The sequence below is a fragment of the Artemia franciscana genome, chromosome 1, assembly GCF_032884065.1.
Source record: "Artemia franciscana chromosome 1, ASM3288406v1, whole genome shotgun sequence".
NCBI classification, from domain to species: Eukaryota; Metazoa; Arthropoda; class Branchiopoda; order Anostraca; family Artemiidae; genus Artemia; species Artemia franciscana.
The window spans coordinates 32,408,193-32,424,866 of record NC_088863.1 but is presented as its reverse complement, the minus strand read 5'-3'; the positions used below and the strand labels follow the sequence as shown (position 1 = coordinate 32,424,866).

General features: G+C 33.8%; 1 protein-coding gene across 1 annotated transcript in view; it reads right to left on the bottom strand.

Annotated features, from left to right (window-relative positions):
• LOC136028753 (uncharacterized) overlaps positions 1-16,674 on the bottom strand; it is a 63,194-nt gene that overhangs the window by 10,827 nt on the left and 35,693 nt on the right. Inside the window, exon 4 of the mRNA XM_065706641.1 lies at positions 15,714-15,858. Coding sequence (XP_065562713.1) covers positions 15,714-15,858 — 145 coding nt within the window. The remainder of the gene's footprint in view (positions 1-15,713; positions 15,859-16,674) is intronic.

The following is a 16,674-nucleotide window of genomic DNA, read 5'->3' as shown; positions in this document are numbered from 1 at the left end:
ACCACGTGCTAAGTGTCGGGACCCGGCCTAGAAATCGACTTTTTGTTCTTAAAACTGGCAGATTGACATTTCTAGCAACTAAAACGATCTAAATAGGTCACAACTTCAAAGAATAATTCGTATTTTCCCAGGGAGGTTTTCTATAACCTATGGTGACGACATGATATCAGAAAGAGGCTCACATTGTCTGCAGTTAGAAGACAAGTGACAATATATATATATATATATATATATATATATATATATATATATATATATATATATATATATATATATATATATATATATATATATATATATATATATATATATATATATATACTAGCTGTTGGGGTGGCGCTTCGCGCCACCCCAACACCTAGTTGGTGGGGCGCTTCGCGCCCCCCCAAGCCCCCCCGCGCGCGTAAGTCGTTACGCGCCATATTAGTTACGCGCCATTGTAGTTGTGTCCCTGTGTCCCACCTGTGAATATAGATAGATTTATATATGTGTTTCAAACTACGTAAAAATTGCGAATATACAACATTCTTGGCTTTCCCATTGTCTGTCCATATACAAAGCCGTATGTACTAATAATGACGTCATATGCAAACGCTCTTTTTACAAACAAACAAACATGCATACACACAACTCGTTTTTATATAGATAGATAGATAGATAGATACAATACAAATTAACTACGTAAAACTTGTGAATATACAACAGTCTTCGCTGTCCCATTGTCTGTGTTGCAATCTTTTAAATTGAAAAAGCAGATCCGTTGGAATCATGGGAATGCGAGGAATAAGAACAGCCTCACCCTCATAAGGCCCTGTCAAGATTGTGGCCTCTATTAGGTTTTCCATTGTTTTTTTTTTACGGCAAGTCGCGTGCCATTGCAAAGCTTTGGTGGGTTGATATTTCTTAAAAGTATTATTGGTAATTTTTTTAATGATTGACCTTGAGCTTTGTTAATGGTGATTGCAAATGCTAATCGAATTGGGAATTGCAATCTTTTAAATTGAAAAGGCAGATCCGTTGGAATCATGGGAATGCGAGGAATAAGAACAGCCTCACCCTCAAAAGGCCCTGTCAGGATTGTGGCCTCTATTAGGTTTTCCATTGTTTTTTTTTTACGGCAAGTCGAGTGCCATTGCATACCGACTCTTGAACATGCAACATATAATTGTCCATGGGAACATGATTCTAATGATTGCCCTTGAGCTTTGTTGATGGTGATTGCTAATCGAACATTGCATGTGTCCCCGTCGTCATTTATATATCCCCCCTGTGCCCCCGGCGTCACCGTTGTAGTTGTGTCCCTGCGTCCCGGTCGTCATTTATATTCCCTGTGTCCCGGTCGTCATCCCGGTATACATTCGTTTTTGAATTGGTATATGATGAAATAAATTTTTAATTTTTTCCCTTTTTTTCTTTTTAGTTTTTTTTATTGGTTTTTACCTTTTTTTAGGTTTTTTAGTTTTTTTCTTTTTTCTTTTTAGTTTTTTTTGAAGTTTTTATCTTTTTAGTTTTTTTATTTTTATTCATATTTTTTTAGTTTTCTTTTTCTCCTTTATTTTTCAGTTTTTTTCCTTTTTTTAGTTTTTTTTCTTTTTTAGTTATTTTAGTTTTTACCTTTTTTAGTTCTTTTTAGTTTTTTAGCTTTTTTCAGTTTTTTTTATTAGTTTTTAGTTTATTTTATGGTTTTTCCTTTTTTTAGTTTTTTTTAGTTTTTTACCTTTTTTTTTTAGTTTTTTTAGTTTTTAAGCCTTTTTAGATTTTTTTCTTTTTTTTCTTTTTAGTTTTTTTTGTAGTTTTTACCTTCTTTAGATTTTTGCTTCTTTTATATTAATGCTAAAGCCAAAGTTCGAACCTGGAACCTCTTGAACCTAGAACCTGGAACATAACGCCTTATCAACTCAGCTACATCGGCTTGAATACATTCGTTTTCGAATTGGTATATGATGAAATAATTCAGACGTCATATTATATGATGAAATAATTTTGTAGTTTTTTTTACTTTTTTTCTTTTTAGTTTTTTTATTGGTTTTTGCCTTTTTTTTAGCTTTTTTATTTTTTTTTCGTTTTTTCTTTTTAGTTTTTTTTGTAGTTTTTATCTTTTTTATTTTTTTTTTATTTTTATTCATATTTTTTAGCTTTCTTTTTATCTTTTATTTTTCAGTTTTTTCCTTTTTATCTTTTATTTTTCAGTTTTTCCTTTTTTTTAGTTTTTTTCTTTTTTAGTTTTTAGTTTTTTTTTAGTTTTTTACCTTTTTTTAGTTTTTTTTAGTTTTTTTTTGTTTTTTAGCTTTTTTAGTTTTTTTATTAGTTTTTAGTTTTTTTTGTAGTTTTTGCCTTTTTTTAGTTTTTTTCAGTTTTTTTTTAGTTTTTAGTTTTTTACCTTTTTTTAGTTTTTTTTAGTTTTTTAGCTTTTTTAGTTTTTTTTCTTCTTTTGTATTAGTGTGAAATAATTCAGACGTCATATGCACCTGATCCACAGATCCACAGACAGACAGACAACTTATTTTTAAATATATTATTCATATTTTTTAGCTTTCTTTTTATCTTTTATTTTTCAGTTTTTTCCTTTTTATCTTTTATTTTTCAGTTTTTTCCTTTTTTTTAGTTTTTTTCTTTTTTAGTTTTTAGTTTTTTTTTAGTTTTTTACCTTTTTTTAGTTTTTTTAGTTTTTTCAGTTTTTTAGCTTTTTTAGTTTTTTTTATTAGTTTTTAGTTTTTTTGTAGTTTTTGCCTTTTTTTAGTTTTTTCAGTTTTTTTTTAGTTTTTAGTTTTTTACCTTTTTTTAGTTTTTTAGTTTTTTAGCTTTTTTAGTTTTTTTTCTTCTTTTGTATTAGTGTGAAATAATTCAGACGTCATATGCACCTGATCCACAGATCCACAGATCCATAGACAACTTATTTTTATATATATAGATCTATATATATATATATATATATATATATATATATATATATATATATATATATATATATATATATATATATATATTATATATATATATATATATATATATATATATATGTATATATATATATATATATATATGAATGAATGAACTTCATTACCCGTAAAAGTAAAAAAAAAACCGTAAAGTAAAATACAGAGTATTATAATTAAACAAACACGATAAACAGCGAAGAAAAAAAATCAATAAACAAAAGACAACATGGACTAATTAACCAGTATCAATATGGAAAAGAGGCTGCAGAGGGTTGTAAACGTGAATAAAGTTGATAGTCTTTTTGCATAAATAATATTTGGAAGACCGAATCCGAGAAGGCACATCCATTAAACCAAATCGTGCAATTTTTTTTTTTAATTCGGTGCCATCTAGAAAGCCGGAGGAGGAATTTGCAATATCTGAAATAAGCCGCACGTAGAGTATGGCGATCTTTCTTACGAAACGCATGAGCCATGCCTGATAAAAACAAAAGCACAGGGGCGCAATAAGCATTATAAATCATTCACAAACCGTTGCGGTTGTAACGGCTTTTGTTTGGGGATATTTTTTCATAAGCGATGCGTGGGTTTTCCACGGCTTGATTCACTAGGAATGAACAGGTAGTGGAAAGAGTTGGGCCGAAGCACAGACCAAGAAAAATTGAAGATTTTCATGCATGGCGAAGCTTACATTTAATTGCTTAAAAAGCAATTAAATATTGTATGAGAATTTTTTATTTAATATATAATATTTTATGAGATTTAATATTTGTATGAAAAAAAAACACCCCAACACCCCCACGCAAGTAAGTCGTTACGCGCCATATTAGTTACGCGCCATTGTAGGTGCAGAGTTATGGGGAAAATATAAATCGAAAATGTCCGAAGATATACTCCATCGAAAACGGTTAGAGACATCAGATATGACTTTTGATTTTACATCAGAAATTTATAACTACACTTTAGTTATTATAGAAGACTAGCTGTTAGGGTGACGCTTCGCACCACCCCAACACCTAGTTGGTGGGGGCGCTTCGCGCCCCCAAACCCCCCCCACCCCCGCGCGCGTAAGTCGTTACGCGCCATATTAGTTACGCGCCATTGTAGTTGTGTCCCTGTGTCCCACCTGTGAATATAGATATATATATATATATATATATATATATATATATATATATATATATATATATATATATATATATATATATATATATATATATATATATATATATATATATATATATATATATATATATATATATATATATATATATACTAGCTGTTGGGGTGGCGCTTCGCGCCACCCCAACACCTAGTTGGTGGGGGCGCTTCGCGCCCCCCCCAAGCCCCCCCGCGCGCGTAAGTCGTTACGCGCCATAATAGTTACGCGCCATTGTAGTTGTGTCCCTATGTCCCACCTGTGAATATAGATATATATATATATATATGGTTTTAACTACGTAAAACTTGCGAATATACAACATTCTTTGCTGTCCCATTGTCTTTGCATATAAATAGATTGTCAGGTTATCCCCCTGTTTCCCCCGGTGTCCCCGTTGTAGTTGTGTCCCTGTGTCCCGGTCGTCATTTATATTCCCTGTGTCCCGGGTCCCGGTCATCATTTGTATCCCGGTGTCCCGGTCTGTATATACATTCGTTTTTTAGTTTTGTTTTTCTCCTTTATTTTTTTCCTTTTTTTTTCTTTTTTAGCTTATTTAGATTTTTAGATTTTTTAGTTTTTTTTATTAGTTTTTAGTTTTTATTTCTTTTTAGTTTTTTTGTCCCGGTCGTCATTTATATCCCCCTGTTTCCCCCGGTGTCCCCGTTGTAGTTGTGTCCCTGTGTCCCGGTCGTTATTTATATTCCCTGTGTCCCGGTCGTCATTTGTATCCCGGTGTACCGGTCTGTATATACATTCGTTTTTTAGTTTTGTTTTTCTCCTTTATTTTTTTCCTTTTTTTTTCTTTTTTAGTTTATTTAGATTTTTAGATTTTTTAGTTTTTTTATTAGTTTTTAGTTTTTTTTTCTTTTTAGTTTTTTTGTAGTTTTTACCTTCTTTTTAGTTTTGTTAATTTTTTTTTTTACTTGTGTCCTGGTCGTCATTTATACTCCCTGTGTCCCGGTGCTTTGTTGATTGCTAATCGAACATTCCTTTTGTCCTGGTCGCTTTCTCTTTGAGTGTCGTCATTTATTTTTTTCTTTTTTAGTTCTTTTAGTTTTTACCTTTTTTAGTTTTTTTTTAGTTTTTAGTTTTTTTAGTTTTTTACCTTTTTTTAGTTTTTTTAGTTTTTTAGCTTTTTTATTTTTTTTATTAGTTTTTAGTTTTTTTGTAGTTTTTGCCTTTTTTTTTAGTTTTTTGTCCTGGTCGCTTTCTCTTTGAGTGTCGTCATTTATTAGTTTTTTCCTTTTTTTTTTAGTTTTTTATTGGTTTTTACCTTTATTTTAGCTTATTTTTCAGTTTTTTCCTTTTTTTTAGTTTTTTTTTATTTTTTATTTTTTTTAGTTTTTTACCTTTTTTTAGTTTTTTTAGTTTTTTTAGTTTTTTAGCTTTTTTACTTTTTTTATTAGTTTTTAGTTTTTTTTTGTAGTTTTTGCCTTTTTTTAGTTTTTTCAGTTTTTTTTTAGTTTTTTATTGGTTTTTACCTTTATAGTTTTTTTAGTTTTTTAGCTTTTTTATTTTTTTTATTAGTTTTTAGTTTTTTTTGTAGTTTTTGCCTTTTTTTAGTTTTTTCAGTTTTGACGTCACCTAATCCAGTTTTTTCAGGTGACGTCACCTGACACATCCATCCACACATCCATCCACACATCCACAGACAGACAACTTATTTTTATATATATAGATATATATATCATGAAAAGAGAGATCACCAATGCAACAGTACAAAAAAAAGAAAAAAGAGAGAGAGACACAGAAGGAGAAAAGGAAGACTGTTTTCCTAAATTAGTGATTAATATATACCAGCACTTGAATGAGGCCTTAACCCTACTCATCCATACAATCACATAGGTCAAACAGCATAGCCATACACAATCAACCATAAAGAATAATCCATGGAAAGGCAGTCATGTCGTCAATACGTATAAGTCGTCATTTACCGAACAATAGAGAAAATAATAAAAACAAATAATTCAGAGGCAACAACCCAACACAAGGGCTCATCAGGAGAATACACTGGCCTATATAGGGTTTCGCCACTTTAAATTCTCTACCCAGCCAAGTGTTGTGGCTACCACAGAATATCCATGGCATCCCCGTGTCAGGTATCACCCCCAAAATACATGCCTATGAAAGAAAAAAAAGCAAATGTAAAACAACCAAGTAACACCAAAACAAGCTTATCCTGTTAATATATCCCTCTTTTTAGCAACAATAGGTAAACTAAATATAATAAATTTTACCAAATCACAAATATTAACACATTGCAAAAAAACTGAATGAACTAAACAATTATAGAATTCATCTTTACCATGTGGCTAATTTTAAAAAAAAATCCGCTCTATTAGAAACAATTCAAAATAAATGGCGCTGCAACAACATTTCTCGAACCTCCGAAATTAGTTGAAAATTTCTTTAAGTATTTCTAGATAATTCTTTTGATATTTATTTAAAAGTTCGTTATAATGAAAACTAAATTTTTTAAATTGCCAAGTTAATTTATTTGCAGAAAAACCTCTTGATATCAATTTTTGGCTTAAGATTTTACATCTATTTTTAAAATCAATATTATTACTACAAATCCTTGCATAACGAAGTAACTGTGAGAAAAACGCTGAATATGTGATATTTGAGTGTATATTACTTTCAGGGAATGGGAAACTAATCACTTCAAAATCAAAATCATCCGTTTTATTATACATTTTAAAACTTAATTTATTATTATCACAAATATTAATATTTAAATCTAAGAAATGATCTTCATGACCAGCGCCATGACTAGGTTCAAGAATAAGCTCTGATGGATATATATTTTTAGAAATATCAATGAAATCCTTACAATTTAAGACCAAAATATCATATAAATATCTTTTATTATTTGACAAAACATATTATTCTTATCCATCATATATTTGTATTCTAGTTGACTTAAAAACAAGTCAGCTATAAATGGGCTGGCATTCCCCCCCCCCCCCATGGGAATTCCCACAATTTGCTTGTACAAATCACCACCAAATCTTATATAAGTATTGTATAAAACAAATTCTAATAACTCAAAAATCATATCCAAGCTGTAACATCTCAAGTTAACTGTAGTATTAAAGCAATTTGTCCATATAGCTTTTTTATTATAAGTGTCTATTTTTAAGAACCTTTTACTAGATAAGAGGAAAGATTTCTTGATAACAGTTTTTAATTTATCAAACACTACATTAAGTGATAAATTAGTATACATTGTCGCAAAATCGAAAGACTCAATTCTTTTAGCTGAAACCATTGTTAAAGAATATATATTTAACTACGTAAACTTGCGAATATACAACATTCTTGGCTGTCCCATTGTCTGTGCAAATAAATAGATTGTCAGGTTTACCGACTCTTGAACATGCAACATATAATTGTCCATGGGAAAAACAATCTGTATTCAGGTCTAAACCTCATTATTCTAATGATTGCCCTTGAGCTTTGTTGATGGTGATTGCTAATCGAACATTCCCTGTGTCCCCGTCGTCATTTATATATCCCCCTGTGCCCTCCGGCGTCCCTGTTGTAGTTGTTCCCTTTGTCCCGGTCGTCATTTGTGTCCCGGTGTCCTAGTCTGTAATTTCTCTTTGAGTGTCGCAGTCATCATTTATATTCCCTGCGTCCCGGTGTCCCGGTTTGTAATTTCTCTTTGAGTTTCCTGGTCGTCATTTGTATTCCCTGTGTCCCGGTCTTCATTTGTGTCCCAGTGCCTTGTTGATGGTGATTGCTAATCGAACATTCCTTGTGTCCCGGTCATCATTTATATTCCCTATGTCCCGGTGTCCCGGTCGTCATTTGTGTCCCGATGTCCCGGTGTGTAATTTCGTCAATCAACACACATGACGTCAGCCGACACACAAACATGACGTCACTCGACACACACACACAGACAACTTATTTATATATATATATGTATATATATATATATTTATATATATATATATATATAAATATATATATATATATATATATATATATATATATATATATATATATATATATATATATATATATATATATATATATATATATATATATATATATATAATATATATATATATATATATATATATATATATATATATATATATATATATATATATATATATATATATATATATATATATACTAGCTGTTGGGGTGGCGCTTCGCGCCACCCCAACACCTAGTTGGTGGGGGCGCTTCGCGCCCCCCCCAAGCCCCCCCGCGCGCGTAAGTCGTTACGCGCCATATTAGTTACGCGCCATATTAGTTACGCGCCATTGTAGTTGTGTCCCTGTGTCCCACCTGTGAATATAGATAGATTTATATATGTGTTTCAAACTACGTAAAAATTGCGAATATACAACATTCTTGGCTTTCCCATTGTCTGTCCATATACAAAGCCGTATGTACTAATAATGACGTCATATGCAAACGTTCTTTTTACAAACAAACAAACATGCATACACACAACTCGTTTTTATATAGATAGATAGATAGATAGATACAATACAAATTAACTACGTAAAACTTGTGAATATACAACAGTCTGTTCCGAAATACAACTAACTTCGTAAAACTTGAGAATATACAACATTCTTCGCTGTCCAATTCTCGCTGCATATAAATAGATTGTCAGGTTTACCGACCCTCGAACATGCAACGTACAATTGTCCATGGGAAAAACAATCAGTATTAAGATCAATACCACATTTTTCTAATGATTGACCTTGAGCTTTGTTAATGGTGATTGCAAATGCTAATCGAATTGGGAATTGCAATCTTTTAAATTGAAAAGGCAGATCTGTTGGAATCATGGGAATGCGAGGAATAAGAACAGCCTCACCCTCAAAAGGCCCTGTCAGGATTGTGGCCTCTATTAGGTTTTCCATTGTTTTTTTTACGGCAAGTCGAGTGCCATTGCAAAGCTTTGGTGGGTTTATGTTACGTAACAATATTATTGGTACGCCTATTTTTAGTTGTAGCACGTGTGGTGGAAACCCTGAAAGATCTATGGAATTTAAAAATTCAGATGGATAATTAACCGCTTCATTTGGTTCCAAAACTGTGTCGACTGACTTGTAAAGGACTGCCTGGTCTTGAATCTTGGTCAAAACAATATTGTTGATTTCGTGGACGTCTATATTCTTGGGTGCGAGAATCGCTCTTTCACTTAGCCATTTATTATTTTTATAATTTTTTAGAATATTCGGAAATATATTTTCAATCAATTCATTTTTGGACGTCACTAAATTACAGAAATCAGCAGGTAGTTGTATACGTCCTGAAATTGAGTCTACTGGGAGCTTTCCGTTTCCCATTGCTAGCAATTGATCTGAAAATGTTTGACCAGAGTCATCGTTTTGCAATCGGACACGCATATTTGTAGTTAATTTTAATGTTTTTACGTGTGCCCATAAATTAGAATTTTTCAGGCAAGCATTCATTTCGTCTGCAGGAGTTGATCTAGGTATTATAGGTAATGTTTGCCTGAAATCTCCTGCAAGCAATATTAATGTGCTGCCAAAGGGTTTCGAATTCCCTCTTAAATCTTTCAAGCATTGATCCAGAGCCTCGAGCGATTTTTTGTGTGCCATTGTGCACTCATCCCAAATAATAAGTTTGCATTGCTGCAATACTTTACCCATCCCAGATGATTTGGAAATATTGCACGTGGGAGTTTCTGTAGAATGCAAGTTCAGAGGCAATTTCAAAGCGGAATGAGCAGTTCTTCCACCAGGCAGCAATGTTGCGGCTATTCCGGACGACGCAATTGCCAACGCTATATCATTTTTAGATCGAATTGATGCCAGAATCAGTTTTATCACAAACGTTTTACCAGTACCTCCTGGCGCATCCAAAAAGAAAATTTCTCCAACGTTGTTATCGACACAATGCATTATCGTATCATAAATGTCTTTTTGTTCCGACGTTAACTTGGAAATGTTATTTTGTACATACGACAATAGATCACTCGTACTGTAACTTTGTTCACGATCCAATTCTACACATGTCGAAACAGCAGCGATACGGTTAGGTGAAGGCATTCCCAAACCCTGAAGAGGTTTGTTTGCCATACTTATGCAAATATCTTCTATAACAACTAAAGTGTAGTTATAAATTTCTGGTGTAAAATCAAAAGTCATGTCTGACGTCTCTAACTGTTTTCGATGAAGTATATCTTCGGACATTTTTGACTTATATTTTTCCCATAACTCTGTAGGAGCTGATGGAGAGCAAGTTGTTAAAATGATGCCAAACAATGCACGAATTTGACTTGGGGTTGACGTTTCGCACGCGTCATTGATGCAGTTATCCCAGTGTTGGTCATTCTCCAATAAATTCAGAGCTTGGCATGCACTACGGTAAGTGTCATGTATAGTACCATTTACAGTCCTCAAATACTCAAAGGATGTCGGACCGGGTACATTCACCAAAAGCAGGCGTAGAAAGAAGCATTCATGTTGATTGGGGTGAACGGTGTAGAGTCTTCCTATCGTGGTATCTTTGAAGATGGTAGGTTGGCCGTCGACTGACTTACCCTGTTTTCGACGTTCAAATACTTTATTTTTAGTATTCCACGTGTAATACGAAGGCACTTCAGTATACAGCAGTTTTTTCGCAAAAGAATCATTTTTGCAAAGCGAAAAAAAAGCTGTTAATGTTGTATCCGGTGGATTCAGGACTCTTTGTTGCACGTTGGTTTCCGTGAAATAAACACGTTGACCATTCTGTAAATGTACCGCTAAGTGAACAACAGCTGGACTACGTTCATGTATCGGAAATGAAAGAATTCGCCAAACAGCTTCATTACTGCTTATGTATCTTCCAGCCTGATATTCTACGATTTCATCGAAATCTTTGATTTCGGACTGCAAGCCAAAAACTGCCATGTCACTGCCTTTGTTGACGTATTTACATATATATTTTATTGCCTTTACGGAGTTACAGTATTCAACGTTTATATGTGCATTAAATGTTTTGGATAATAAAGGGGAATATGGAACAACCCACTGGTTATCTACTTCGATGGTGGTACCGTTACGCTTCTTTATTATTGCTGTTTTACCGCCATCTTCAGTAGATCTTCTTCTATATTGTGGGTAACCATCATTGCCAGTAATTGTTGTGGGTACTAAAAGTCGAGGATATTGCTTTGTGCACCTTCCTTTGGCCATGCATGGTGAATTTTCGTTCAGTGCACCGCAAGGTCCATGTATCATATTTTTTACAATAATATCATGTAACCCCTTATCGACATTTTTATCAGGTATTTCAGCGGAAATCACATCATCAATTTCGTTTGAAGTAATTTTTTTATGTAGCCAGATTAGTATATGTGCGTGTGGCAAACCTCGTTTTTGCCATTCCACTGAGTACATCCAGCATCGCACTGACCCAAACACTTCATGTTTTACAAGGTAGTTTATCAGTGATTTCAACTTTTGCCGGAAGACACGTGCCGTAATGTCATGCCTATGAACCGCCGATTGTCCTTGAAGTAAAAGCTGCAGTATCTCGTCCCAAGATTGATTACATGTAAATGTAATAAATAAATCTGGACGACCATAGAGACGAACATACGCAATAGCATCTTGAGCATATTCATGCATATGACGTGGACTGCCAGCATATGACGAAGGTAAAATTGTTAATCTTCCAACGTTTGTGGTATTACCGTCATTTATAACTGCATCTCGCAAATGAATGTATTGTTCAGAGCGGAGCTTGGTCTGATTCAGGCGGATATATAGCAAACGTTCTGATTCAATTTTTGCATACATATCCACGACAAATTGGTGAAACAATTCACGGCATTTTAAAATATAATTTTCTTCATCCTGCCGAATCATTAGTCTATAGGAATAATAATGCATTGCACTGCATTTCTTATTCATTTCTTTGTTAGTGGCTGGATTCATCAATTTAATATTAAAGTGATAGCCGTCGGCTCCATCCCAAAAAATGATAGGATATTGTAGGGCATCGTAGCATCGATGAGTTTCAGCAATTCTTAACAACTGGGCGTTTCGCTTATGTAGAATAATATCTCGAGGTAAACAATTTTATGAGTATCAGTAGGCATCAAATCGATGGCTGTTTTGAACAGACGCACTAAATTATTATTTTCGTGGAAAAGATGTTGCAATTGGGAAACGATTGTCCTTTCAACGTTGGGAGAAATTTCGCAACGTGCATTCAATTCAGAATTTCTATCACTGATGAAGTACAATTGTAAAAATTTATGATTCTCGCCTAATAATGGTAGAAGGGACCCTGCTTTATGATAAATTTGCCCTTTTACTTTAAAAGTAGACATAAATTGATCTGGATTTTCGATTTGGGCTCCAAACGACGTCATTTGGAAACATGAGTTGTATTGTCTGATTTTTGACAAAAAACGCTTAGATTCTGACGTAGTTCCAGTAAGGAAAGTCTTCAATGGCTCTGGTGGTGCAGCCAATAGAGGAAGTTTAACTTTTCCTGAGGCGCAACACATTCCCATTGTTTCACCATTGAATTTCAAGGCCTTGCAATAGGGACAAATTTTGGACATTGTCCCGATTTGAACACAGCTACTCAAGCTATAATCATCGACTGGGTTGTACCTGAATGCCAGGCGATAACTTTCAGATTGCTCTGATTCCTCGGCACGCTTTCTTTTCTTACTTTCTCTATCAGCAGCAAGCCTGATTTCCTGCTGGTCTTTTGATTCCTCGGCACGCTTTCTTTTCTTACTTTCTCTATCAGCAGCAAGCCTGATTTCTTGCTGTTCTTGTAATTCCTCGGCCCGCCTTCTTTTTTCACATTCTGTTTTAGCAGCAAGTCTGCTTCTGCGTTGCTCTGGTAGTTCCTCGGCATGCTTTCTTTTTTCACTTTCTCTTTTAGCAGCAAGTCTGCTTTCGCGTTGCTCTGGTAGTTCCTCGGCATGCTTTCTTTTTTCACATTCTCTTTTAGCAGCAAGTCTGCTTCTGCGTTGCTCTGGTAGTTCCTCGGCATGCTTTCTTTTTTCACATTCTCTTTTAGCAGCAAGTCTGCTTCTGCGTTGCTCTGGTAGTTCCTCGGCATGCTTTCTTTTTTCACTTTCTCTTTTAGCAGCAAGTCTGCTTTCGCGTTGCTCTGGTAGTTCCTCGGCATGCTTTCTTTTTTCACATTCTCTTTTAGCAGCAAGTCTGCTTCTGCGTTGCTCTGGTAGTTCCTCGGCATGCTTTCTTTTTTCACATTCTCTTTTAGCAGCAAGTCTGCTTCTGCGTTGCTCTGGTAGTTCCTCGGCATGCTTTCTTTTTTCACTTTCTCTTTAGCAGCAAGTCTGCTTTCGCGTTGCTCTGGTAGTTCCTCGGCACGCTTTCTTTCTGACTTTCTCTATCACCAGCAAGTTTTCTGGCATAGACTCTTTGAGCATCTTCATCAGTCATTATAAACTTAAGCATTAATAGAATTCTACACGAACATCCGTCTTATATAACTTGAATGACGTCACGCCTTCAAAGCAAAAATGATGCCTTCAAAGCAAAAATGATGGCAGCTAATTTCATGACGTCAGCCGAAACATGACGGCGAACATATGTCTTATATAACTTGAATGACGTCCACCTTCAAAGCAAAAATGACGGCAACTAATTTCATGACGTCAGCCGAAACATGACGTCACCTGACACATCCATCCACACATCCATCCACACATCCACAGACAGACAACTTATTTTTATATATATAGAAGATATATATATATATATATATATATAGATAGATAGATAGATAGATAGATAGATAGATAGATAGATAGATAAGTTGTCTGTGTGTGTGTGTCGAGTGACGTCATGTTTGTGTGTCGACTGACGTCATGTTTGTCGACTGACGAAATTACAGATCGGGACACAAATGACGACCGGGACACCGGGACATAGGGAATATAAATGACGACCGGGACACTCAAAGAGAAAGCGACCGGGACACAAGGAATGTTCGATTAGCAATCACCATCAACAAAGCACCGGGACACAAATGACGACCGGGACACAGGGAATATAAATGACGACCAGGACATAAGTAAAAAAAACTAAAAAAAGGTAAAAACTACAAAAAAAAACTAAAAAGAAAAAAAAACTAATAAAAAAAACTAAAAAAGCTTAAAAACTAAAGAAACTAAAAAAGAAAATAAAGAAAAAAAGGAAAAAAACAGAAAAATAAAGGAGAAAAAAAAACTAAAAAAAATAAAAATAAAATTAAAAAGGGTAAAAACTACAAAAAAAAACTAAAAAGAAAAAAGAAAAAAACGAAAAAAAGTAAAAACCAAAAAAAATTAAAAAGAAAAAAAGGGGAAAAACACAAAAATTTATTTCATCATAAACCAATTCAAAAACGAATGTATATACAGACCGGGACACTGGGACACAAATGACGACCGGGACACAGGGAATATAAATGACGACCGGGACACAGGGACACAACTACAACGGGGACGCCGGGGGGGCACAGAGGGATATATAAATGACGACGGGGACACACGGAATGTTCAATTAGCAATCACCATCAACAAAGCTCAAGGGCAATCATTAGAATCATGAGGTATAACTAAAAAAAGGTATAAAACTAAAAACTAAAAAAAGACTAATTCAAAAACGAATTTATATACAGACCGGGACATCGGGACACAAATGAAAACCGGGACACAAGGAATATAAATGACGACCGGGACACTCGAAGGGAAATTACAGACTGGGACACCGGAACACAAATGACGACTGGGACACAGGGAATATAAATGACGACCAGGACACAGGGACGCCGGGGGGCACAGGGGGATATATAAATGACGACGGCAACACAGGGAATGGTCGATTAGCAATCACCATCAACAAAGCTCAAGGGCAATCATTAGAATCATGAGGTATAGATCTGAATACGGATTGTTTTCCCATGTACAATTATATGTTGCATGTTCATGAGTCGGTAAACATGACAATCTATTTATATGCACAGACAATGGGACAGCGAAGAATGTTGTATATTCGCAAGTTTTTCGTAGTTAAAAACATATATATGCATATATATATATATATATATATATATATATATATATATATATATATATATATATATAGATATATATATATATATATATATATATATATATATATATATGTATATATATATATATATATATATATATATATATATATATATATATATATATATATATATATATATATATACATATATATATATATATATATATATATATACATATATATATATATATATATATATATATTATATATTATATATATATATATATATATATATATATATATATATATATATATATATATATATATATATATATATATATATATATATATATCTATATTCACAGGTGGGACACAGGGACACAACTACAATGGCACGTAACTAATATGGCGCGTAACGACTTACGCGCATGGGGGGGATTGGGGGGATTGCGAAGCACCCCCACCAACTAGGTGTTGGGGTGGCGCGATGCGCCACCCCGACAGCTAGTAGTATATATAAACTGTAAAGCTAAAATCCATTACTCCAGCATAAACTATATCAAATGCCTTGAATTCATAAAGTAAGATTGAAGAGCTTACCAACAGGTGTCTCGAAGCATCTCGTCATTTAACATTCTGTAATTACGACGAGCATCCAATCCTCGGAGAAGGTCGTAATACAATTCGTTACATTTCGCATGACCAAGCACAGACTTGCGAAGACAATTAGAATGTCTCAAGAATTCTGAAAAATATAACTTAAATGTTTTCTGTAATTTTAGGATATGGTTGTGTGGGAGTGCCCCTAATCTTGTGCTCCAAGGTCGTAAATTTAAAAATTTTGTCTTTAATGTCATCTTTTTTTACTATTTTATTCCCTTCCTTACAAGTTGTTTTCATTTCTTGATGAGAGTATTTGTCAGTAATAGTTCTTGAAGAGTAGTAGTTTTATTCACTACTCAAAGACATATTTATGGAATTTTATTGATTTTTAATATCATTTTCTCCAATATCTAAAAAACAATTCTGTCTAGCGTTTCACTAGAATCTAGTCGAAAATGACCAAATGTGGGTTTTGAGGGGATAAGCAAGCAATTTCTTTTATTTGTGTGTATGTATCCTTTGGCAGCAGGGCCGATTATCGAATTCTATAAAAGAATTTTGATAATTGAAGATAATTTGACACAACAGGATTTACAAGTATAGAGAAAGGTGAATATTACGTTACAATGGCTTTGTAACTTTTTTGACTATATTTACCTTAAGGGTGCCACTCTTTTAAGTAGGCCTTTCAACAGGCAAGTTTTGATCACAGCTCCCAGAATTCTCAGATTTGGCTTGACTCGTTGCCCTTTCACAAGATTAATAGCCCATTGATAGAATTTGAATTATTTCCTGCCTTTTGTATAATTTTAGGAAGCTTCAAGGTGGAATATAATCTATATATAAGCTTCTAAATTTTCGAAAAACTTGCTTTGTATTAAGGAGGAGCCCAGCTACCCCAGTCAAGCGGTTACATTGGTTAGTCACAAGTTGCCCTCTCACAAAATTAATAGCCCAT